The sequence below is a fragment of the Lathamus discolor genome, chromosome 3, assembly GCF_037157495.1.
Source record: "Lathamus discolor isolate bLatDis1 chromosome 3, bLatDis1.hap1, whole genome shotgun sequence".
Taxonomy (NCBI): domain Eukaryota; kingdom Metazoa; phylum Chordata; class Aves; order Psittaciformes; family Psittacidae; genus Lathamus; species Lathamus discolor.
This window is the reverse complement of record NC_088886.1, coordinates 131,897,105-131,924,304: the sequence shown is the minus strand read 5'-3', so window position 1 is coordinate 131,924,304 and position 27,200 is coordinate 131,897,105. Positions and strand designations below refer to the sequence as shown.

Genomic DNA, 27,200 nt, shown 5'->3' with positions numbered 1-27,200 from the left:
AAAATCTAAAGAAAGGTTTGTGTGAAGGGCTTCCATAATTAGGCACCTTCGTTAAGTACTCAAAATCATGCAGAATGCAGTGTTTCAGAGCCTCCATGAAAGACTAATGAGACACTGTGTCCTTCAGCAAGCCAGTGAGGCGCAACTCTGCAATGCTGATCATCCATCCTTTTCAGACTGCAAAACATAAATGAATGTGTACTTCTACATTTGCTGGAAATTCTGCCTCCGCAAAATATAGAATCATAGAATAGTTAGGGTTGGAAAGGACCTCAAGATCATCTAGTTCCAACCCTCCTGCCATGGACAGGGACATCTCACACTAAACCATCCCACACAAGGCTTCATCCAACCTGGCCTTGAACACCGCCAGGGATGGAGCACTCACAACCTCCCTGGGCAACCCATTCCAGTGTCTCACCACCCTAACAGGAAAGAATTTCCTCCTTATATCCAATTTAAACTTCCCCTGTTTAAGTTTTAACCTGTTACCCCTTGTCCTGTCACTACAGTCCCTGACGAAGAGTCCCTCCCCAGCATCCCTATAGGCCCCCTTCAGATACTGGAAGACTGCTATTAGGTCCCCACGCAGCCTTCTCTTCTCCAGGCTGAACAGCCCCAACTTCCTCAGCCTGTCTTCATATGGGAGGTGCTCCAGTCCCCTGATCATCCTCGTGGCCCTCCTCTGCATTTGTTCCAACAGTTCCATGTCCTTTTTATGTTGAGGACACCAGAACTGCACACAATACTCCAGGTGAGGTCTCACAAGAGCAGAGTAGAGGGGCAGGATCACCTCCTTCGACCGGCTGGTCACGCTCCTTTTAATGCAGCCCAGGATACGGTTGGCTTTCTGGGCTGCGAGCGCACACTGCCGGCTCATGTTCATTTTCTCATCGACCAGCACCCCCAAGTACTTCTCTGCAGGGCTGCTCTGAATCTCTTCTTTGCCCAATCTGTAGCTGTGCCTGGGATTGCTCCGACCCAGGTGTAGGACCTTGCACTTGTCGTGGTTGAACTTCGTAAGGTTGGCATCAGCCCACCTCACAAGTGTGTCAAGGTCCCTCTGGATGGCATCCCTTCCCTCCAGCATATCAACCGGACCACACAGCTTGGTGTCATCGGCAAACTTGCTGAGGGCGCACTCAATCCCAGTGTCCATGTCAGCGATGAAGATGTTAAACAAGACCGGTCCCAACACCGATCCCTGAGGGACACCACTCATTACCGGTCTCCAGCCTGACATCGAGCCATTGACCACAACTCTTTGTGTGTGGCCATCCAGCCAGTTCTTTATCCACCGAGTGGTCCATCCATCAAATTGATATCTCTCCAATTTAGAGAGAAGGATGTTGTGTGGGACAGTGTCAAACGCTTTGCACAAGTCCAGGGAGATGACATAAACTGCTTTACCCTTGTCCATCAATTCTGTAGCCCCATCATAGAAGGCCACCAAATTGGTCAAGCAGGATTTCCCCTTAGTGAAGCCATGCTGGCTGTCACCAAGCACCTTGTTGTTATTCATGTGCGTTAGCATGCCTTCCAGGAGAATGTGCTCCAAGATTTTACCAGGCACAGAGGTGAGACTGACTGCTCTGTAATTCCCCGGGTCTTCCATTTTCCCCTTCTTGAAAATGGGGGTTATATTTCCCTTTTTCCAGTCGTCGGGAACTTTACCTGACTGCCATGATTTTTCAAATACGATGGCCAGTGGCTTAGCAACTTCATTCGCCAGCTCCTTCAGGACCCGCGGATGGATTCCATCAGGTCCCACGGACTTGTGCACATTCAGATTTTTAAGATGGTCTCGAACCAGATCCTCTCCTACAGTGGGCCCAAGGTCTTCATTCTCACAGTCCCTGCATCTACCTTCTAAGACCTGGGTGGTGCAGTCAGAGCCTTTGCCAGTGAAGACCGAGGCAAAGAAGTCATTCAGAACCTCAGCCTTCTCCAAATCCTGTGTAGTCAGCTCTCCCGAGAGCTTTCTCAGGGCGCCTACACTGTCACTAGTCTGTTTTTTATTTGCTACGTACCTGTAGAATCCCTTCCTGTTATCCTTAACATCCCTGGCTAGGTTTAATTCTAACTGGGCCTTAGCCTTCCTAACCTGGTCCCTGGCTTCCCGGACAACATCCCTGTACTCTACCCAGGCCACCTGTCCTTGCTTCCATTTTTTATAAACCTCTTTTTTTCCTTTGAATTTTCCTCAGCAAATATTTTGAACACAGTAATGTTAATTTGCCATCATATGTTAAAGCAGGTGTAAAACTACAGTCATATCTTTACCAAAATCAAATCCTTATCCACTGATGTGGCCGCTAAGTTTGCCCCTAAAACTTTGAGGTGAAATTGTCTAAAATTCTTTGTGTTTGATATCTGCATTGTCTGGTGCCACCAGTTTGCTATGAAAAAAATAACTTGTTTCTAGGCAGGCAGCATCCAGTGCTGCAGGCACATACACAGATTGTTGGAATTTCACTCATTCAGCAAGCTTTCAAAAAGTTGCTGAGATGCTGAGATTATCACAGCTGTGTTAAAAGCAGAAGAACCCAGTTAAAAATCATGTGAAACTACCAACACCAAAAAAAGCTTAAAGCTTTAGAGGACACTAAAGAAGTACACTAGATTCAGAGACAGAATGCTCCACAGGCAGCCACAGTAAGGTAGACTATGTTTAAGGAGTATCTAGTTTCAGTAAACTAATAAGCTTTAGACATTAAGGACAGTAGTGCTGAAAACCCAGGAGAGTGGTATAGTTACTATTGCAGCTACTATATGACCTCTTTCCAAGCATGCCCCCTTTGTCTTCTGAGGTTTTGTTTCACTTGTTCCACAGAGAAACAGGATTTTGTTACTTTACACCTTGAAGTATAAAGACATAACAAACACAGCAGGTAAGCAATGCAAACATTTTGCTTGAACATACCGAATCTTTTAGCAAAGTCTGAGAAGAAGCTGTAGGCTGAAAATGTACCGTGAAGGCATGTAAGTGAAATGTATCTGCCCATGTCCTTCGAAAGCATTCATGCATATATATGTTACTATTTACACAGCAATTGTACCTATAGTTTCTTTGGAATAGTTTATCCCTGTACCAATATGGCGCACTTCAAAGACTTCACCCGTATCTGCAGAGGCAGGAATTTTATCCTCAAAGCTGATTTTATTCCTGCCCAACTACCTGAGTAGGTAGTTCTTTTTTATAAATGTATGAATGCTTATATTTATCCATGAATTCTACAGGCTCAAGGGTCTTATGCCTGCTTTATAGGAGCACAAACTGTTCCTGAAGCAAAGTTTTAGAAGTTCCCTCCTGCCTATGCCAAGATGCACGGAAAGAGACACTCTTACATTACCTACTCAAGCATGTCCATAAAATATGCAGTTTTCAAAAAACAAATATGACCTAGGAGAACCTGCAGCATTAATCTTGCACAGCCAGGTACTGAAGAGACCAGAAAATGTCAAGCTGCATACAAACCCATTATTTCAATTCCATGAGCACATGCATTAGGACACAAAAACCTACATAATCTCAGTAATATACAATACCACAACTGTGGCAAGTGAAGTAACCTAGTCCTGCCTACCATTCCCAGAATAACACAAGAAGCCCACTGACCTGTCTCAATGTCCACCAAGAAGCACAGGGTGCAATGCTTGGTTGCAGGTTAGGCAAGGGAAGGTAGGCAGAAGCATATCTTTCAAACACAGCAGTTAAGGGCTAACTGCAAGCAAGAAGGATGCCATCACGTTCCCTCCTAGAACTCCTCACTGGAGTGAGGCAGCCAACACATACTAGAGCTAGCTGAAAAAAAGGAAGCAGTGTTTTGCCCATTCAAACTGTATTCTCTATTCAAACAGTTATCCCTGTTCCCTTGAGGGAAAAACAGAAAACTGGAATGTCGTACTGCCAGACACAGCTTGCAAGCCGTACAACACATCGGTCACAATGAGGTGGACTACTGAATTGGACAAGCATCCTAACATAGCAACTCCTGCCCTAGCACTCAGAATTGCCATTTGTGATTTGCTTTACTATGTACTTCACCCATGAGGAAGACTATGTAGCACTGTCTGAAAGCATCACATATTTAATATGCTTAATTACATCTTCTGCATAATTTCAGAAATGAAACCTTTCAAATCTCTCTAAAAGATTATAATGAAAAATGTAGCACTGCAGAAATAGAAGCTTACAACTTCCCAAAATAGCAGAGATCATATCTGAAAAGCTATAACTAGACCATCTCATGCAAACTTTACAGTACATATAAATACATTTATATGAAATGTTCAACTTGAACAGGCCAACTTAAATTCAGAATGTCTTGACTGGATTGCAACACACACATGCCATTTAAAAAGCAGTAGTCAGTTTTGCCTGAGGACAGTCTGAGTGAATACTTTGTGACACACAGGTATATGAAAGTTCCACTTACAGGTCTTAATCACCATCTGTTTATCTGAAGACTTCAGATATTTATTCATTACTCTGCTAGTAAAATAAAACAGGCAGTTCTTTCAGAAGATGGGATTTGAGGTTTGGTTACCAAAACAGTAAAGGCAGAGACACTTTCAGATATTCTTTCCTGCTACGACTACTAAAGTAGAGTATGGTATAGAATTAGAGGAGGTAATGCAACTTGCTTCAAAAATCGTTATTTGTTCTGTGAAGATTATTATCAAATCAAGCACTGAAAAAGTTCATTCCAGAATTAAAGTGGAAATGTGATGATTTCCTTTCAGCCCTTTCTGCTATGTTTTATTTTTTTCCGCCTTTAAGTACTCAAGGGCAAATCAGGTGAAATTGAAATGATCCTCACTTAATTTCACTTACCCTATGTATAATTCCAGCTGAATGAAGATGTTTTATACCACACAGCATTTGGTAAAGAAGATAGGACATTCGTTCATGGTCGAGCTCCATCTGAATCACTTGGCAAAGATTTGCATCCATAAGCTCCATCACTATGTAGCTTATAAAAAAAAGAAAAAAAAAATTATCAGGTAATACTGTCATTTTATTGTATTCTTTCCCTTGTTCGTCTTTCTGTGTATTTTTAAAATTAAATCCCAGCTTTATTTCAAATCAGACTTACACGTCCTGAAATTCTTCCAGCGATTTTTGTGGTGTGAACACATTCAGTAGGCCAATTATCTGTAGGAAGAGGGAGAGGAAGTATAATTGCACCACAGCAACAGCAAAGTTGCAAAGTCAGCGTTTCAAAACTGATACCCATTATTCTGATGAGATCCTCCTGGTACACAGTGAAGCTCAAGATGCTCAGTGGCTCAACCAGTCCTAATATGCTGTGATACTAATATTGTAGAAGGAGTACTTTTTCTCCACAAATCACATAATCAAAAATACTCCGTGCATTAACAAGACGACACTAAAAGTTTGAAACCTAAGGAAGTTAGTTAGTTTTCCCCTGCCTCCTACTTGCAGTTTGAAGAGAGCTGGTAACATTTTTATTGCTTATGAGGAAAAATAAAATTAAAACCTGACAGACTACGTAAGAGATACAATTTTGCCATTGACACAGAAAATACACAAAATTTTCCTGAATAGCTAAGAGACAGAGTAAGTCTTCTACCACTGTTTCCTTCCCTAGCAGCCATTTTATCTTACTGAAGGGGAATTAAGAGGGAAGGCAAGGAACACTGCACACAGCCAAGTCTGAAAGAGAAAATGGACAAGACCAGCCTTCTGCAGTTCAACTCTGATAAATTTACCGTTTATTATTCTCTCCCCCTGTGAGGCAGACCAAATCTTTCTATAACATGCTCTACTCCACAGCTTTGCAAGCATCAGACAGTTCCTATTCTCACAAGATTCCCAACTCATTCATGCACCAAGAAAAAAACTGGTGCTATAGAATTATTACAGCCTTTGTTCCCCTATTTGTCTAGCAACAGCCACAGAAATAAAAGGATGCACTTATCACTCATGGTATTCTTATTTGCCAGCTGCTTGCAAAATGTAGCAATGTAACACTGACTCCCTTCCTGAGTTTGAAGGGGGGATTTAAAGATTCGGCAGGTATTAAAACTAGTCAATAACAGCTCTCCTGAAAGATCCTTCTGTACTTTTTATGGAGATAAAACTATGCAATGAAAATCTCTGTAATGTACAGAGGATGTCATCCTCTGAAGGCCCTTTTAAGGCTTCAAAGAATAACGTTCTAGTTAATTCTTCAACATTTAAACCAGGACACTGCACTCACATTTTTGTGATTAACGCACTTCATAAGAACAAGCTCTCTGTAGGCTCTTTTAGCGTGGGTTTGGTTCTGAAAAGGTCGGCTTAACTTCTTGATTGCAACATTTCGTTCAAGGATAGCATCATAAGCTGCACTGCAATTAAAAATAACATTATTACATCTCAGTGTCAAGATCCTTTAAGCCATGCCAGTTGCCACCTTTTCCAGACACCTGATATCATGCCCGCAGTTAAACCAAATGTCCACTGTTACTCACCTTTAGGTAGTGTAATAGTGAAGTATGTAACAGCTGAGTGATTCAAAATTTACAAAGGTTTCACAGATTCCTAGTATTAACACATGACAATCTCCACAAAATAATGCAGGATCTCTGCTTCCTAAAATACTTCACTAAAGGTATTGATATTTTGCCACTTATTGGCACTCAAGAACAAACCACCTAAAAATACCCAAAACACTTCAAACATAAAAAGCACATCAATTTCACATAAGATCTTCATACTAAAAAGGAAGGGAGGAGAGAGGAAAAGTAGGTTAAATAAAGGTCTCATGCTTTCACTTACACAGTTGCTTAATTTCCTTATGACACTGAGAGCATCAAGGTCAAGATAAAGCAAACAGAAAAAGTTAAACAAGCTTTAGTATCTTGATGGTACTGGCTTTTACTTGGTACAAAAAAAAAAAAAAAAAAAAAAGAATAACACTTCATTTGCAGACTAATGCCAAGATTGTCATACGATTCAGTGACACAGGCTGTTACTGAGGACAACTCCAAAATGCATCACATTTCCATGACAGGAAGGCATGGATTTTGTTTCCCGTAAGAAGGAATACAACAGCTGACTACCATGCAGACTCATGAGATATTTATCAGTTACTAAGAGAGTTTCAGCAGGATAAACACTGTTTTGTTGCTTCTTATCAAGAATAACATGCAAACCTAATGAAGAACATCTGCCAGTAAATGATCAGCACCTACCGAATCGAACTTGCTCTTTCAAAAACAAACAAACAAAAAAAAATCATGTTGTCTACATGGCACGTAGGCTTAAATTTTATTTTGTATTTAACGTATCACTAAGTCCTCTAGTACTTACTGAAGAAAGAAAAAATGGAAACAACATATACTAGTAACTTTCACTGGTTTAGATTTTCCACTGTCTGGAATTTCCCCCACTTACCCGCAAGATAAGGAATACCTTATGAAAGAAAGATAGGAAAGACTGCCAACATTGGACTCCTGTACCAGTATTTAAACTTCTGCATCTCTAGTACCTAATGGCACTGCTTTGAAACTGTTTCAGTATTAAATATGGTTTAGCCTTTAGGCCACCTACTGAATATTCCTCCAAATCAATTTAGATCAGGTTTTTGAAGCAGAAAAAACAAAACCACAACCAACAACAACAAACAAAAAAACCCAACAAAAAAACAACCCAAATCACAAGAATTACACTGTCTCCTCCAGACACGGGCAAGATTTAACCACATGAGCACTCCAGTCCCCCGCATAATCAGAGCAGTTTAACTAAAAGGGCTTCAACTAACACTAGCAGCAGTTACAAAATAACAAGAATAATTACATGGTCAGTTTTTGGATCTCAGCTCTGGAAGGGACAGAAAATACGGAAAACAGGCAGTAACATATGACTGGGAATCAGAAGCACGTTAACATCTAAAGTTTTTGCAGGTATTCCTATAAACAAACTCTAGTCAAACAACTGTCTATGTCCTCATGATATTAACGCATATGTAAATAAAATTCAGGTAAGTTGCTTTGCTGCTGCTACTACTTACAGACCAAATAATCTTTATGCCAAAGGTTATCATTTCAAAACCAACCCTTTTCTGGAGCATCCACCTTCAAGTTTTCATTTGCACTAAGTGCACTGTTTATTATTAACCCAGCTAAAACACAAATACAAACTAAAAACCCACCTATATCACATACGGTCTAAATGCTGATAAAGACAAGATCAAGGTAGTAAAGAGGTTATAGGGAGAAGTAAGATTAAAAGGGTTACACTTTTCACTCCCTTTCTCTTCCTCAATGTTTTTTTTTTTTTGTATTTTTATGCCCCTGGTTAGCATCTTAAGAGTTACAATAAATTGGAAAATCTGCAAGTTCCTGTTCAATCTACATCCTTTTCTTGAACATCCAAAAAACTCAGAAGCTGCTTAAACAAACATTTACCTTTGGGACAACATCACCACACAAGAAACAGTGCCTACAAGCAGCTATTGGTCTCCAGTCTTAAGCAGACACTCTTCAGTATACAACAGAACTCTTATTCAAAGAATTACGCTGTGAAATCATATTTTCTTAAACTTGCATCACATATTTTACATATTACAATGACAGTATCACAAATGATCATTAATCAGTATGATTATGAAAGTAAGTGAAACTGCCCGTAACAAACCATTTCCAGAAGTAAAAGGATTTACAAGCAGCAAATGTTATATAGAGTATTTCTTGATTTTATTTCACTTTAAACTGTGTGTTTGGGGATTAGGATTAGTTTCTTAATCCACTTTTTTTATTTGGCCCCATTAATTTGTGGGACTCAGCACAGCTGCCTGAACGTGCACAGAAGGGTATCAGGAAAGGACATAGGTCAAAAAGCAACACCAACAGCCGTTACTGAGGAAAATCAGCCAACACCTACTACTGCCATTTTGCACATTAAAGTTTTCCACACTCCTACTCAGTAACATAAAACAGTAAAAGGACTCAGAAAATGCTGCTACAGGAACCTACAAGCACGTTTACATTTCAAAGAAACCTTACCATACTATGCCTTGTGCTCCCGATCCTATTGGTTTTAAATTTTGATACCGCTTCAATACAGTGAAAGTAGAATCTCCAATTTCAACACTGTAGAAATTGTTGTCACGCTTGCTTCTGCTCATGACGGCAACTCAGCTAGATTACTTCATCCAAATTTTGCTTCTGGCCTGTAAGTAAATAAAATTTGAAAAACTAAGATTTTACAACTCTATGAAATCTGACAAAAGGCAAAGTTCTTTATAATGCACAGAAGACACTTTCTCAAATAAGCACCACATGCAAATGTAGGTTCTTTTTAATGTCTGCAGGAATGTGTCTGAAATGTTTTATTTTTAGGAATGTTCCTAAGATACTATTCTAAAACGGCAAAAAATAATAGAGTAAGAAAAATAAATGGATGGTAGCAAAAATCTTAGATGACAATGACAGAGAATTAAAAGGCAGGAAGCTAGCTACAGGTCATCCAGAGAGCTCCAAGAGTTCTGCCATCCCTTCACACATACACATTCAGCAAGGGAGCAGGGTTTGAACCAGACACTCCCCAGAACTCCCTTCCAACCTGATTGTTGCATGATTCTAATCATAAAAGTCACAAAACATTAACAGCTCTTCCAGACACTGCAATCATCAAAATGGTCTTGGTCACAGCTGGCAGGAATACCTGTAATTGATATGGCAACACATACAGGCAATCTAGGCCAGAAATGGAAAAATTGTCCTTGCCATGGATCTCACATACTAGCTCCTACGAATGAAAGTAATAACCAGTAGAAGGGAGAACAGGAGTCAGAAAAAAGGATGTGAAGTCCACCAAAATCCCTTCATATAAAAAAAAAAAAAAAAAAATGCAGGCAACACCTCAGTGCACATGTCCACAGGAGAAAACAAAAACCTGCATGGTGGCTTTGACTGTGTCATTTCCTGTTTCTTTGATGATAACTGTGCACTTACAATTTTCTCTTCACATGGGTTTTGGGTGTAGCTGCAATAGATGTCTATTAGTACAAATTCCTGTTTACTATAAGACTGTGCCTCTTTCTCAACACTTTCTTCACAGATGTAATCACACAAAGATTTGGGATAAAGATGCTTAACAAATACAAATGACAGAAAACCCCAACTGAATTAGGAAAGGCACAATTTGCTATGGAAGGTATGCAATCAGCCAAACAGATTTTTGAAAGTCAGAAAACAAAAAAGGCAGACAACATTTCACACAATCCTACATCTGTTCATTGTCAACTGAGAAAAAGAACTATTGAGTTTACCCACTGAAACTGTATTAAGATGTGACATTGAACAATGTAAGATTAAATGGAACAGCTTAGTCGGTAGAGCTGTTTGGTATCAGCATCAAGATAATGAGAGTTTTATATTCCACTTCAAATAAATCCTCAGAAACCAATACAGGAAAGACAGCTTCCCCCCATCCAAGGTTTTCAGGTGAATATTGATACTTTCCATTTAAAGGTCAATATTTTGAGTAGCCAAATCTAATCATTTTATTGAACTTCTGATTTTTTTTTCAATTTGGTGAACTTCATAAACAGAGCAAACATAGTTTAAGAAAAGGATCTTGAGAGACAGTATTCTCTTAGAAACAGATTTTACACGCAGACCACACATGGTATTATTATCAAGCAAATTTTATCACCTTAAAGCTGTGTCATTTGCTGCACAATATTACACAATGTGCTTGGTATTATGTACTGGAAAACCTACATTTGCTAACTATTTTATAACTCAAACCAGTATCTTGGCATATTCCAGCATATGTGTGTAATCTTTCTATAATAAAGATTTCACTCCTTTCTGAAGCGATCAGCTTTGCAGTCACCTAGGTGCTGCCTATAGTCTACCCTCTCTGCTCCAAAGACAAATTAAAAAAACCCAAACCAACCGATCTGTACACTAAGTCTAAGCATCATAATTGAAAAGCTCTACCTCTACTATTACAGTAGATACGTAGATCCCAAAAAGAAACCTAAGTCTGACAGGGTTTAGTATGCAAATTATCTCTTTCATTTTAACCAGTGACTGACTGTATCATGGATAGAGAAGATACACTCTGAAGGTGTCTCCAGCCAGAGATGCTGGGGAATCTGCCCACTGGCCAGATAGAAAGCACAAAGGGTAGTTTCGCCTATACATGAGCACTGGTGGCAAATTATTTGGCTAATAGACAGCTTTGATCAGGACTACACCACACAGGATGTATCAGCCCATCATTCTCACTCATTCTAGGCTGAGTCTCGCCCTCTTCATCAATCTTTGGTTTTGCCACTTCCACTCCCTGCTGTGCATGAGGATCAAAAAGCTCACAGCTCTCAGAGCTGCGTCCTCACCTGCCTTTCCATACCCGTGGAGAAAAGCAGGCCTACCTAAGGAAGATATGTCTAACTAGGCTTTTTCAAGCCCACAGTAAGTATGCGATGTTTTTGGTCCCCAAGCTTGAAATTATATAGAGGAAAAGTTTTTCATTGCACTGCCTAAATAGAGAAAGGAAACATCTACAATAGTTACTTCAACAATCAAAAAATACTTACATTCAAAAATTCAAATATTTTAAATCTATTTAAGTAGCTATTAAAAAAAAGATAAACTATTCCAACATAGATTCCTAAAGCTAAATATTGTAGATAAAATGCCCTGAGTTGTGGTACAGTGTAAGAGTTACAGTTAGAAAATAAAAAAAAGAAAAAAAAAGAAAAAAAAAAAAGAAAAAAATCTGCTAAACTTTCCAGTCTAGAACATTTTGCCCAGAGAAGCTGTGGCTGCCCCATCCTTGGAAGTGTTCAAAGCCAGGCTGGACGGGGCTTGGAGCAACCTGGTATAGTGGAGGTGTCTCTGCCCATGGCAGGGAAGTTGGAACTAGATAGACCTTAAGGTCCCTTCCAACCCAAACAATTTTGTGATTCTATCTTAATTCAACACAAGTTAAAAACTTTTGCTGTCAATGGTTTAATTATTATCGGTTACTTAAAAAAGAATGAGCTAAGCGATTGAAGGACATGATTCAGGAACATTCAGATGTAACTAAATTTGCCTCTACCCTGCTGTAAAATTCACCAACTGATGTCAGTCATGACACTTAGAACTTAAATCTAAAAACAAACACACCCCCAAAACAAACCAACCCAAACAAAACCTCCAACTAGTAAATAAATAAAGAAATAAAATGGAAAAAAACAATAACGTTCTATAAAAGAATTATCAGATGATGGTTTGAAAGACTTTACTACTGGACATTTTCAAATGTTAAAGTATGCTATGCATTGCTTGAGTAACACTGAAAAGCCTACTGTATCTTTCTACTGACAGTTAAAAATCTCAGCCTTCTAGCTGCCAGTGTTATCTATTTACAAAATAAATCACAAGAAACTTTCAGTGAATGCTTCCCCATTAGTCATTAAATTTCTTAAGTAATTATTCCTTTTAACAGATGTTCTTATAAAGCTGTGGGTGTTATGTAAGAGAACTGACCTACCTGGACCATGCCTCAAACATCCCACTGCTACCTTGACCCATACATCCCTAGCCTTGCACGACTGCAAAGACTGAAAGTTTCTCAAACCACTGCTTGGCAATATTTCCAAGTCCTAGGAAATAAATAAAGAGCAAGACTGGGGAGATGGGTTTTGCAGTGCAAAGATTGCTTCTGCAGGAACAGTTTACAGGAGGTAGTAAGTAAAAACAAACAGCCCTGCTCTGACACACTGCAAAACCAAATTACTTCTGCACTTTCAGTAAGGCACTATTTCAGGGAAGGGACTTCTTTCTGAAAAAGGAAGTTTAAAGAACTCCTGATAAACTTCAAGTCAAGGCGTAATGCACAAGTGAAAGCAGCCAAAACACAGGAGGAAAACTCAGATACAACTGGGACATTTTTGTACTTTAATATACATTTCCATACAGCAGCTCTGGAACACCACTCCAAATTTAATGTTTTTTATTTACATACAAAACACTTTCCCCTTGCTTCCAACCCTCCTGCATTTCATCTGGCCATTACAGATTCCTCAGCCTGACATCCATCTCCTCTACACCCCTTGCCTCAAAGTCTCTTACAGCTTCTACACAGTTTTGTCCATCAACCATGGAAAGTGTAAACCTCTAATTTTATAAGCAAGTTTATTTTCACTCCATTCTTTGCTCCCACTCAGCTCAGAATCCATTGTGCTCCCTGTCTCTTCACCTCTCACAAAAATATCCTCAGAAGCACCTGGTATTGCCCAGCTCTGTAAATATAGCTCCCAGAACAAAGTCAAAGACTTCATTATTTCCTTATCTGCTAATTTACTGGTGACTAGTCTTATGAAGTCTAGCTTCAAAGATCCACAACACCAAAAGTCTCAGTCTTTAAATATTAAACTAAGTTTAAATTTAGAAACTGTCAAGACTTTCAAGATTCTTACACAATGCATGCCTGCAATGTCTTTCATTAAAACATGATTAAGCCGTATCAGATAAACTCGCCTGCCTGAAATTTGACATTTAGTTCCAATTTCTAGCAATTTTTCAGTAGCACATATGGGAAAAAAGGCAGGATGCAGATTCCAGATTTCTATTATTAATGAGGAAACTAATAATACATTTGTCCCATTAACTGTCAACTTGCCAGAACACTGTCAACCATCAGCAGGGGAAGAATCCCACAGAACACTTCAATTTCCTCTCCCATATCAATTATTGTGCTTTTCCTTGAAAATGCCTTGCCTAAGCAAATTTCAATACAACCTGCAACTACTCAAGGTAAGGATACTCTAAAACTGAATCCTAAAATAGCATGGTAAGATTTGGCACATTAGCTTATTAATCATTCAGATTGCCACGAGTACTATTTACCTGAAGCAGCACAACAAAATGCTGGCAACGGAAATAACACTATATCCATACAGTAAAAGTCCTCTAGGGCTCCTGCAAGGCTGTGTGTGAGTTTTAGTCTGATTCCACTAAAAACAACCAAGAACTCAACAGTCCTGCAGGAGACTAAGGATGGTCAAGAATTTCTACTCATCAGTTCTTTTATACAGTGTCCTGGGTTCAGCAGTAGCAGTCACTTTTTTCCTTCTTAGTAGCTGGTGCAGCACTGTGTTTTGACTTTCGGCCTGGGAACAGAGCTGATAACACAAATCTTTTAGTCTGACCAAGGACCTTCTGAGCCTCTTGCTCTGCCAGGGAGGAGGGAAAGCCGTGAGGAAGCAGAGACAGGACACCTGACCCAGACTAGCCAAAGAGGTATTCCATACCACAGCACGTCATGCCCAGGATGTAACGGAGAGTTACCCGGAAGGGCTAGTTCACAGCGGGGTTCGACGAGGTATCAGTCGGGGCTTGGTTGGGTTGGGTGGGGCGAGTTATCGGTCAGCTGGTGCTGAGGTGTTGTATTCCCTTCCCTTGTTATTTCTTTTATCATTATTATTATTATTAGTGGTAGCAGTAGTGATTTGTGTTATACCTTAGTTACTAAATTGTTCTTATCTCAACCCGTGGGAGTTGAATTCGTCTTGATTCTCTTCTCCGTTCCTCCAGGAGTAGGGAGAGGGCAAGAAGGGGGGGAGTGAGAGAGAGACTGAGTGATTTATGGCTGACTTTGTTTAAACCACGACATACAGCCTCATAAAGTTTAAGTTCTAAAAGCATCAACATGGATGCACTGAGCTTGTAGCTCCTTGAAAAGACAAGTAGCGTGTACCTACGAAAGTAAGTGTTACGGCTAACCTTAACTAGTATAGCAAAAACTGTTTTATTGACACCCCATTCTACTCCTCCTCCACAATAATACTGACAATGAAGGCTGCCTGAATTTCTTCACCCAGGTTTAAAATAAGCATATTTAAAAAAAACCCGTGAGTTTAGAATAAAAGAAGCCATGTATATAGCAATGATTATACACAAATATGCTGACACCAAGCTGTGTGGTCTGGTTGATATGCTGGAGGGAAGGGATGCCATCCAGAGGGACCTTGACATGCTTGTGAGGTGGGCTGATGCCAGCCTTATGAAGTTCAACCACGACAAGTGCAAGGTCCTACAGCTGGGTCGGAGCAATCCCAGGCACAGCTACAGACTGGGCAAAGAAGAGATTCAGAGCGGCCCTGCAGAGAAGGACTTGGGGGTGCTGGTTGATGAGAAAATGAATATGAGCCGGCAGTGTGCGCCCGCAGCCCAGAAAGCCAACCGTATCCTGGGCTGCATCAAAAGGAGCGTGACCAGCAGGTCGAAGGAGGTGATTCTGCCCCTCTACTCTGCTCTTGTGAGACCTCACCTGGAGTATTGTGTGCAGTTCTGGTGTCCTCAACATAAAAAGGACATGGAACTGCTGGAACAAGTCCAGAGGAGGGCCACGAGGATGATCAGGGGACTGGAGCACCTCCCGTATGAAGACGGGCTGAGGAAGTTGGGGCTGTTCAGCCTGGAGAAGAGAAGGCTGCGTGGAGACCTCATAGCAGCCTTCCAGTATCTGAAGGAGGCCTATAGGGATGCTGGGGAGGGACTCTTCATCAGGGACTGTAGTGACAGGACAAGGGGTAACAGGTTAAAACTTAAACAGGGGAAGTTTAGATTGGATATAAGGAGGAAATTCTTTCCTGTTAGGGTGGTGAGACACTGGAATGGGTTGCCCAAGGAGGTTGTGAGTGCTCCATCCCTGGCGGTGTTCAAGGCCAGGTTGGATGAAGCCTTGTGTGGGATGGTTTAGTGTGAGGTGTCCCTGCCCATGGCAGGGGGGTTGGGACTAGATGATCTTGAGGTCCTTTCCAACCCTAACTATTCTATGATTCTATGATTCTATGCAAACTTCTACCATTTACTTATGCTCAAAGGCATATACCTTAGCATTTTTCAACAAGCCTGTTTGATATAAACTTGCTGACCTCAAGGTATCTGGAAGGTAACATAATGCTGTATATGAATATCAAACTTTGTCTCTAATACTGAAAATATTCAACTTATTAAAAAAAGATACAGAACAATCTATGGACAATATATGTTAAAATATTTTTCCGGTACAGCCTAAATACAATTGAGAAACAGGGTTTTGGGATGGATATATGGGGTGGGAAAGAGAAGCTAATACTTTAGTCACACAGCTTTCACTTAAAAAAAATCCTACTGCAGGTGCATTTAAAACCTTAGAAATGGCCAGATGGATTCAGTCTTAGGTAAAACAAAAATTCGCAATGCAAAATTATATAAACAATAGCAGTGTATTTGTAAGCTTGCCTTTGCAGAGTGTGTAAACTCATTTCTTTAGAAGGCAGAGAGATGACTTGATGTTCATTCCAGATCCCTTTTTAATGCTTTTTATGCCTATGATTTATACCACTGGACAGTGCTATAAAGGGGCCTCCAAAGTAACAGAGCTTCAACTCAGCACCTTCCCAAACTGTAAATAAACTTAACGTGCTTGAACTAGAGCTGGCACTCCTGTAGCTCAGTAGAGGTTTATGGCTATGCAGAGCCTGTGGTGCAGAGTTACCAGACCTGCACCCACTATGTCATTATGGCTGGACTTAGGCAAACACATTTTGCTTTTAAGATCAATCCAGGCTCATATGCACCAGCACTCTGAGAAGTTTATCTGAAACAACAGGTAATTACAACAACTTGCCCAGCTAACACAGGCCCTAAGTGTTGTATGCCTGAGTTACCCACAGCAAGTTTATGTTTCGACAATTAGAATTTAACTGGAAAACCATGCACCTCCAACTAGACATCCAAGTTATTCACCTTCAGCACAATACCATCAAATAATATCTTCTTGACTATCACACCTGCTAGCCTTCACATTAGATACAAGGTCTGTGCTTTTTAAATCAAAGATCACTTTAAAAACAACACATAATTACGCATATTTCTTCTCTCATGCACTGACCTGAATGCATGCATTCTAGGCATACAGAGGAGCAGAAATGGAATAGGTTTTGTAGAAGAAAAGATCTCTTAGTTTACATGACAGCACAAAATATTTTATGACCTCTTCTGCGCTTTTCCCTCACTAGAGACAATAACAACAGGAAAGCTTCAAAGGTTGCATTGCAAACTGGAAAAAAAAATGCTTACATTTGAGAAACACCTCTTCAGACAAAGAAATGGAACCCAAGAGATAATTTCCCCCCCAGGGACATGGAAACAGAATTGGCTAGAATGGTGCCAACTTGAAGGATGGAGAAACATATGCTCCGGACAGCTAGGAAGACTGCTCGGTAATTGCTGGCTTATACCTTTACTAGACAACATAAAATGAAAATCAGGGACTCATCCCATGCCATAGTGCACAATACCTTACCCTAAGTATTCTTTCATGCAAGAAACTGTATGTATTCAGTTTGCTCCTACTGCAGCGAAGTACAGCCGAGAAAACATTTTCATACCCTAATACCTTGAAATGTAATACAATATAAGAAATGAGAAACAAAGTAAGAGGCAACAACCATCATTAGCCGTAAGTTTTGTGTGGAATCAGTCTTGATTCTCATGCTCATGGTTTCTAAGGCAATCCTTTCCTAAGAGCAAATATGAATGTGCTTAGTCTTAGAAGAAAGTTAGGATGCTAAGACAGCAAACAGCCTTCGGGGCAAGATGTGTCTTATGTGAAACACAAATACCAACTAAGATGGCGATCTACCTACACATGCTGAAAACCGAGGGCTCCTGGGCAGAGCTGTTTGACAACTAAAGAAGAAGATTACTGCAGTAGTTGCTCAGAAGTAGTGTGACAAAAGGTGAAGATCATGACAGTTAAAGACATGAAGAAATGGAAAGGGCAATTTTAAAATAATTACATACATGAACAAATTAATTAGTAATATAATCAACATCATAATGGCATAAGGCACATATCAATGATGATTCAATAACTCATTTTAGAAAAGGATCTAACACTAACAAAATAAATATTTTGTAGGAATCTATGGTTGACCTAGAGAAAGCCAACAGTATTTCAAGTATATGCTAGATTGCTACTGAAAGCAAAACAAATGCATTTTGTATGTAAAGCTCTGGCATTAATGAATTGTATACAATTGCTTTGTGAAAATACAGTTCACACATAGCTGATTTATATGCAGCATGTATTTCTGAATGCTTGTCTAGTGTTCAGCTGTCACATTTAAAGGCTTCTAGACAGCTGTTAAACTCAGTACTGCAAATAAAGCCCAGTTTTCAGATATTTAATAAAATAAATGATTCAAAGGCTCAAATTTAGGAAATGGAAGAACAAAATCTTACTTTTTCTTAAACGTAACTTCATAAGTCATTCAGTTATGCACAAAAGTAATCACAGTTTTAATAATGTTTTCCTTTTCCATGCTGCACTTAAAATTGAAAGTTATGCTTCACACTGCTTCCAGCTCTGTTAAATATTGATGCAGATAAGGAATTCAGAAAAAGGCATTAACATTAGCTGGGTGAACACTGAAGCAAAGTATTACCAGACCATCATAAATGCTAAAGCTGTCTGAAATACCTGAAGCTTATTCTAAAATTAAATACTCTCACTATTGACTATAGGATTAATTAACATTTTACACAGCTTTCAAATTACACCTTCACAAGTCAGGTGGTTTTAAGTTGAACAACTTCCACAATTGCCAAAACTACTCCTAACGATGGCACATTAGAGGTCTCTAGCTTGCCTGTAATTGATGTGGAAGTGCTTCGCACACCATCTAATGTATGTCTGCATTACAGGAGTCTTCAGTTTGGCTTACGCTACTCAAGAGGAGTGGCATAGCACAACATCTTAACTCTACAGCTTCATCTCAGGAGCTATTTTCTGCAGGCAACTATTAAACAAAACCACAAATATCCTGGAGTGATTCTTATATACCACAAGCCTGAAGTGCAGTGCAGGTACATTTCTTAAAATAACAGAACACTTTAACATATCTTTTGGCAACCAGAAACTCAAATGCTAAAGAAGAAATTCAGAAAAGGTGACAGGTTTGATATAGAAAAATAAATATGGTTTTAAAGCAAAAAACTTTAAAGTATGCAACAGCAAAATGAAACTTAAGAGAACACAATATCATCTGTTTATACAAAAAATTTATCTCAGTGGTTCAGCAAATGTCATTGCCAGATTGATAAATCTGTTGGGAAGACTCAGAGCCCTCTCTGTTAAACCACCTCTGTTCTAGGTACCTTTTACAGGAAACAACTATGCAGAGTCTTAAATTAACAACACATGAAATCAATTAATACTAATGCAATCTTTCCAGCGATTTAACATTGCAGTTTACAAGTTCATATACTGGCTCTAACCACATGATCCAGTCAGATGGCAGGTTGACTTTTTCTGGATATAGTTTCCTTCCTGTATTTCTGTCACCTCACTTGAATATCAAGACAGTAACTGTAAAAATAAACCAAACCCTTAACTCATAGAATCACAGAATAGTTAGCGCTGGAAAGGACCATAAGATCATCTAGTTCCAACCCTCCTGCCATGGGGAGGGAGACCTCACACTAAACCATCCCACACAAGGTTTCATCCAACCTGGCCTTGAACACCGCCAGGGATGGAGTTCACAACCTCCCTGGGCAACCCATTCCAGTGCCTCACCACCCTCACAGTAAGGAACTTCTTCCTTATATCCAATCTAAACTTCCCCTGTTTAAATTTTAACCCGTCACCCCTTGTCCTATCACTACAGTCCTTAATGCAGAGTCACACCCCAGCATCCCTAGAGCCGCCCTTCAAATACTGGAAGGCTGCTATGAGGTCTCAATGCAGCCTTCTCTTCTCCTGAACAGCCCCAACTTTCTCAGCCTGTCTTCATATGGGAGGTGCTCCAGTCCCCTGATCATCCTCGTGGCCCTCCTCTGCATTTGTTCCAACAGTTCCATGTCCTTTTTCTGTTGAGGACACCAGAACTGCACACAATACTCCAGGTGAGGTCCCATGAGACCACAGTAGAGGGGCAGGATCACCTCCTTCGACCTGCTGGTCACGCTCCTTTTGATGCAGCCCAGGATACGGCTGGCTTTCAGGGCTGCGAGGGCACACTGAAGCTGGCTCACGTCCATTTTCTCATCAGCCAACACCCCCCAAGTCCTTCTCTGCAGGGCTACTCTGAATCTCTTCTTTGACCAACCCGTAGCTGTGCCTGGGATTGCTCCAAAGCAGCTCTAGGACATTGCACTTGTCATGGTTGAACTTCATAAGGTCGGCATCAGCCCACCTCACAAGCGTGTCAAGGTCCCTCTGGATGGCATCCCTTCCCTCCAGCATATCAACTGAACCACACAGCTTGGTGTCATTGGCAAACTTGCTGAGGGCACACTCAATCCCACTGTCCATGTCAGCAACAAAGATGTTGAATAAGACCGGTCCCAACACCGATCCCTGAAGGACACCACTCGTTACTGGTCTCCAGCCAGACATTGAGCCATTGACCACAACTCTTTGCATGTGGCCATCCAGCCAGCTCCTTATCCCTCGAGTGGTCCACCTATCAAATTGATGCCTCTCCAATTTAGAGACAAGGATGTCATGTGGGACAGTGTCGAACGCTTTGCACAAGTCCAGGTAGATGACATAAACTGCTCCACCCCTGTCCATCAGTTCTGTAGCCCCATCATAGAAGGCCACCAAATTGGTCAGGCAGGATTTCCCCTTAGTGAAGCCATGCTGGCTGTCACCAAGCACCTTGTTGTTTTTCATGTGCTTTAGCATGCCTTCCAGGAGAATCTGCTCCAAGATTTTGCCAGGCACAGAGGTGAGACTGACTGGTCTGTAGTTCCCTGGGTTATCCATTTTCCCCTTCTTGAAAATGGGGGTTATATTTCCCTTTTTCCAGTCATTGGGAACTTCACCTTCACCCGACTGCCATGATTTTTGAAATATAATGGGCAGTGGCTTAGCAACTTCATTCACCAGATGCATTTTCTTGGCCAATATTCACCATACTACAGTTCCATAAAAAACTTACCTAACTGAATGAAACACGATGAACTGAACCTAATTTCACATTCAAAAAAATCACTGGAGGCCCAGTCAGCATTAAGGAGCTGTTTACCATTCAAACAGCAGCTTTACACATCTCACAACCCACACTAGATACTGAATTCCAATACAAACCTGCACAGTGACCCCTCTCCCATCTATATAAAAATAAAATATAGACATTTGTAAAATTAAAAGGAACCCTGTCTCTCCTCTTAAACACAAAACAATCTGTGCGTAGGACAGTTGGTAGAACAAGAGGCTCTAAGCAAAGGAGGAAGTATGTCTCCCCTGTGACAATGAAAATTAACAAATTACATTGCTTGGAAAAGAGTATTTACATAAAACTGGCTTTGTAAGTGATTCATAAAATATCTAAAATTCAACTTCTTTTTCCAAATTCTTACCCTGGTAAATAAAAAGTCTGTACTTATTTACCAGTGGTCAATAAAAATACCCTTAATAAAATCCAAAATTCTGCTAAATTCAATACTTCATATTGTCTTCAAAACAGCATTCCAAGAAGCTGTATTACTTTTTGAAAGAGGCAGTCACAAAAAAAAGTCTAATAATCTGATTCTAATCTCCACAACTGTTTCCCCAAATCCCAGTTGTTTGCAAGACAAGTAATCCTACCACCTCATGTACAGAGACCTTTCTTAAAACCATCATATCCAGATGTATGTCTAAAAGAAGTATAAAGCACCCCAAGAATCATGAGGTGCTTTGAGTCTTCATCCAGATTAGTAGTGACTGAAAGTAGGAACTCAAATGGAGAAAACTAAGCATTTTTAAGACTGAACATACTGAAGTACACACAGCCACTTTAGTGCTGACAGAGAATCTTCTGCAGGCGAGGTACCCTCAGATGCTCTAAACCAGGCTGCCTTCTTGCAATACATACATCTTCTCCAGTCTTTGGACTGCTTCTGCTCTCTAGACCCATACTTCTCTCCACAGACATAAAAGTACACACTATCCATTCCTTACTTCCTTTTCTGCCTCAAAAATCCTTGCATTCTCTACTCCAGCAAGGCCAGCTTTGGGGCCAACCTTCTCCGTTTCCAGCCTCCAGCAGAGGTGTTCCTGTGCTTCCTCATAGCAGAAGCAGTTCCTTCAATCCTCACAAACTCCAGACCTTGCACTTCACATATAGGCAAGAAACTGCATCTCCCCTATAGTTTTCTAGAAGTGCTGAGGCAGCCTGGACTACCCTGTAAAAAGGAATCTTTCTAACTGCCAATTATGACTACGGATTATAGATGAAAAAATATTTTAAAAATCAGAAACAAAGTACAGCTTTTCCAGATCCTGAATCAAAGCAGAAATACAACTTTAAGATTTACTAAGGATAACATGAAGACAAAAAGAAAAACCACCAAAACCAAAAATACAACAACAAAGAGAAGCCTGAATTAGTAGAGGAAGATTTGGGCTTTCTTTTCCCCACCTGTAAAACACACAGTGAGGAAAAGACAAGAAACCATAATCCAAGAGCACTGAGGATGAACTAATCTTCTAGGAAGACACCAGGGCTATCTGCAGAGCTGCTCACAAATGCTAGCCAACTTCTTCAGCAGACAGCCAGGCACAGCCCTCTGTATTTTCTCCTAGCAAATATGGGTGAACTTTTATCTTTAACATTTATCTTAATGAACCATTTGGGAGCAGGAAAGGAGAGAACTTCTTCACAGAAACAGAAACAGCAATTTTTTATTTTTTTATTACTTTTAGTGAGCTTCCTGCAATTTAAATCTTTCCCAGCCTAATACATACACATTTTATGAACTGTAACAGCCAAGCCAGCCATTGCATTACCCACTGAATAAAAATAATTCCAGTGTGTTATGGAAGGGGTCAGATTGCACCCATAAAATTTCACAGCTACTGAAAGTCAGGTCCCAGCTTAGGGACCAACCAGCATTTACTAAAAGTAGTATGTATATACATTAATAAGGATAGCAAATTCATGTTTATTTTTTTCATCTTAAACTGACCTGCTCCTTCTTCTAGTCATTTCAATTAGCACAAGACTCCCATGGAGGGGCTGCGACATCGGCCACAGCACCGGGGCAGAGCGCAGGTAAACAGCCTGACCTACAAGCACCAGTAGCACTTGGGAGCTTCCTTGTTTGCTTTGGAGGGAGAGAAGCGAGAGGACAGTTACTACTGGCAGTCAGTCAAGGATTTTTCCAGGGAAGAGGAACATACTTTTTTCCCAAGCAGAGCTCTTCAGCAGCAGCAGCTGGCAAACACAGCCCCTTGAGTTTTCCCTTTTCATGCTGCTCCTCTCTCAAACAAGGTGATTTCACCAATACTGAGAACACATTCTGCTGTGTCACTCAAGCTATAACACCCTAAGGATTATATTTGCAGGGTTAATCATACAGCCAGGAAGTTGAAGCTGGCATGTTCCATAACACTGCTTCTGTCAGACTACTCTGGTCAATATCCTAGCCTCTCAGCCAAAAGCAGATGTTTCTACTGCCATTCTGGGAACCTCACCCCAAATGTTTCACAAGCCACAGTGAGGGGTTAATAATAAAACCAGGGATGAGCTCAAACAGCTAATTTTCAACACTGCATTTTATGCCTTAATTCCCTGCATCAAATAGTGTTAAAATACTAGGGAGCCAGAAATAGCAATCAGTCACAGGTTGCCATCATCAGTGCCAAAATATTAACAGATGAATTTGAAATTCGCTAAACCTGAAGTTGGAGAAAGTGAGCAGCTCTCAGGGATTGTTGTATTAAGCAACTGGAACTTGAGCTTTTCCACTTCCAAGTTTCAAGTAACTTCAAAAGGCCAGGTTAATGTCAGAAGTAACTAAAAATTCAGAGGTTGTTTAACAGTAAAGAAAGACCTATGATTGGCAGCAACAAAATGAAGACTGCAACTAGCAGAATATTGAGATACTGGCATTTGTCTAGAAATAGGCAGCATAAGACCACACGCAAATGCATAGAAAGCCGCAAAAGCAATTCCTGTTGTTAAGCACTGCTCCAGCTGAACCATTTCCTAGCGCTGCTCAGCCAGCTGGCATAGACACAGCCACCAAAGCTCCAACAGCGATTTCACACACTGCTCCCTGCGGAGCACAGGCAAGGCCAGCACGGCCACTTCACATCACATTTTCCTCAGAAGCTCACAGCATGCATTTACTCAAACCCAATATCAAACAGCAATATTTTCTAAAGTGGTTTAAGAAAACACTACTCCTGAACGGGGGTCAGCAGCTCCAATGTCAAACGCTGAACCTACATTCACAACTTCAGAGTACCCTCTATATAAAAATCAACATTTAACTGCTATGTGCGTTTCTAAACACAATTCTCGTGCTGTGAAACATCTCATACAAAAGATCCAAAATAAGACAATTGATGTAATTTCTGCTGCTTCTAAAACATTTGTTTTGTTTAATATCAAACGAAATGCAGCTGAGAACTGAATCTTTACAGCCAAACACACCACATACCTTGCACAATCAGGAAAATTAAGAACAAAGTAACAAATGAACACACAGTAAACTACTCACAAATGACATCAGTTTTGCAGTGATTCACTTTTCAAAACAGACGAGTTTTGCTTTTTATCAATAAAGCTCTTATTGAGAGGATTTCACTTAATCCACCTTCCTACTCTTGCACCTCAGTTTCTCTATACTCTAAAATATTGTCACACAATGCCACTCTATAAGCTACAGCAATTACACTACAAAAAAATACCAGCATACAGTAGTCATTCATGACTTAAGGTATTGCTTGTTAATGGTACAGAGACAATAACAGATTGTCACAAAGCACAGGAAAAAAAGCACACTGAACTCCACATTTTTATTTAACTTCTGCACACTCATATTACCTAAACCAGCCCGGTAACTGCCCTCACCCCTGGCACTTTCAGTACTACTCAGTTTTATCTCCCCCTTTACGACAATCACAAAAGCAGCTGGTCACAGGAGAAAATTATCCACAGCCTGTTGGCTTAGGCTCTGCCTGGCAATTAAGTAAAACACACATCACAGACACCAGCAGCTCTAGCTTTGTAATATGGCAAGCTGAAGTAAAACAAGATTAAGATTCAGAAAACAAGAATGAGAAAATAAGTCAAAATATGGTCTAAAAATGGTCTAAAAATCAGACTTCCAGTAGCCTGAAGACAAGGAAAGAAAGAAGCGTAAGTGAATGCATTCTATCAGCTCCATGAAAAGATGTGAACATTTGTGCTTGTGGTTATCTACCATTCAGCCATCTCCCTCTCCTCTAAGGAAGCAGGGAAGCCTGATGGGTTGTGGGAAAGGAGATGAAACCTGTCACTTCTTCATCATCTGTGAATATTAACTTCATGCTATCCAGATTTCCTGGTTTCTGGAATATGTATTTTTAAAAAGTACATATTCTGAACATGAAGCAATCTCTAGAGAAAGCCACCAACATACGTTTTTGAAACATCCTAACAACTGTACTGAGACTTACAAAGTTTAAGATTTACTCAAACTTTATCTGAGGTTTGCGAGTTAATTTTGGTGATAGTCAAATCAGCCCTGTTTATCCAAATCAACAACAGCAGCATTTACAACCTCCCAGCATTTCTCATTGTCAAGTCAGTTCCTGTAACACGACCAGTAAAGTCAACACAGCTGCCCTAGAATACCAGCACACCCTCTCTGGAAAGTTCTCATCTGTGGCCAACAGCACTTACTTAACATACATATCCTCACCAAGTTATAAATCACTTCAGATTTTCTTTCTTACAATGACACTCTGCTACTATATGGCATTCTGTACTATAAGTCTTCCAGGGTTTTGTATTTTGTGATAAGGATATACATGACACAGAGATCACACAGGAGGTTGCACAGTAAAATGATGCATTTGTAATGGAAGATACTGCAAATTCCTCTGTTTTTAAACATGTTTTTAAGAAGTGATTGATCAGACATTAGCAGAGACTCTTTAAGATAACTATCTTCCTTTGTAAAATGGGTTTGATTCACATGCCAGTAGGATGTAAATGGACAGAAAGGCTGCAACATGCAGCATTAAAGAGCCTGTAAACAGACATTTCTATTGCCGCAGATTCTTACCCTACCATTCTTTTCTTTAACTATGACTTTAATCACACACACACAAAAAAAAAAAACCCAGCATTTTTCTAGAAGAAGCACTATCAGAATGAATAGTGCTACATCTACACACACACACACACAAATCCCTCTGCACTCTGCTATGCCACATTTCATGGGGAGAATACAGCTTCTTCAGTGTAATGTCACATGAAGCTCCACTACAGATGGTTCCATGATGAATCCTATTATTGCAATATATGAAGTAACACTTTCCCAACTGTCTCTTGCAGGTCAGTTTTGCTGCAGAAATCATAAAGCAGAATGGCTCTATCAAAAGAAAACTTGTCTAATTCTACAGTTTGGCAAAGAAGCTGTTATGACAGCAGATTAAAAGACTATTCTTAGCAAAATTTTTTTTCAGAAATAACAGGATGAGGCAAGGATCTTCCAATTCCTTAATCCTTTTTCACATAAAAGATTATACAACAGGACAGTAAATGGGGGGAAAATCAAGGCAAACATTTTTTAAAAAGCTTAAAATATTCAGGTTTATGGCAGGGCATTATCTGTAACACCCTTTTTTTTTTTTTTTAATAAAAGGACTATTCTTAGAATCAAAAAATCAGTGAAAATTCAGAGAAGCAAGACTTCAAAAAGCTGTTCCACTTTAAGTATCCAACTCAACTGTGTCAAAAATACAGTATGAATGCATGCTGCTGAAACCCAGAAAATGGGTTAAAAATCTCACTTAAACCACACTCCTGCTAAATGACTGGGACTACTGCATTCAAGAGAATGCTATTCCATACTACATTTTGTGCAGAATCATACGTCATGGTCCATTCAGCTTACTCAGGGACTTCAAAAAGCTTAACCATAATCAGAAACACAGAATAGTTAGGGCTGGAAAGGACCTTAAGATCATCTAGTTCCAACCCTCCTGCCATGGGGAGGGAGACCTCACACTAAACCATGTCACACAAGGCTCTGTACAACCTGTCCTTGAACACCACCAGGGATGGAGCATTCACAACCTTCCTGGGCAACCCATTCCAGTGCCTCGCCACCCTCACAGTAAAGAATTTCTTCCTTATATCCAATCTAAACTTCCCCTATTTAAATGTTAACCCTGTTACCCCTTGTCCTATCACTACAGTCCCTAATGA

The 27,200-nt window shown here is 40.2% G+C and overlaps 1 protein-coding gene across 5 annotated transcripts in view; it reads right to left on the bottom strand.

The window, feature by feature from the left end:
* Nucleotides 1-27,200, bottom strand: part of MAPK8 (mitogen-activated protein kinase 8) — a 57,568-nt gene that overhangs the window by 19,090 nt on the left and 11,278 nt on the right. For all 5 annotated transcript variants that reach the window (XM_065671825.1, XM_065671824.1, XM_065671826.1 and 2 more), the window contains exons 2-5: nt 9,016-9,182; nt 6,228-6,357; nt 5,100-5,158; nt 4,838-4,976 (exon numbers count right to left, since the gene is read on the bottom strand). In XM_065671825.1, coding sequence (XP_065527897.1) covers nt 4,838-4,976; nt 5,100-5,158; nt 6,228-6,357; nt 9,016-9,137 — 450 coding nt within the window. In that variant the 5' untranslated portion in view covers nt 9,138-9,182. The remainder of the gene's footprint in view (nt 1-4,837; nt 4,977-5,099; nt 5,159-6,227; nt 6,358-9,015; nt 9,183-27,200) is intronic.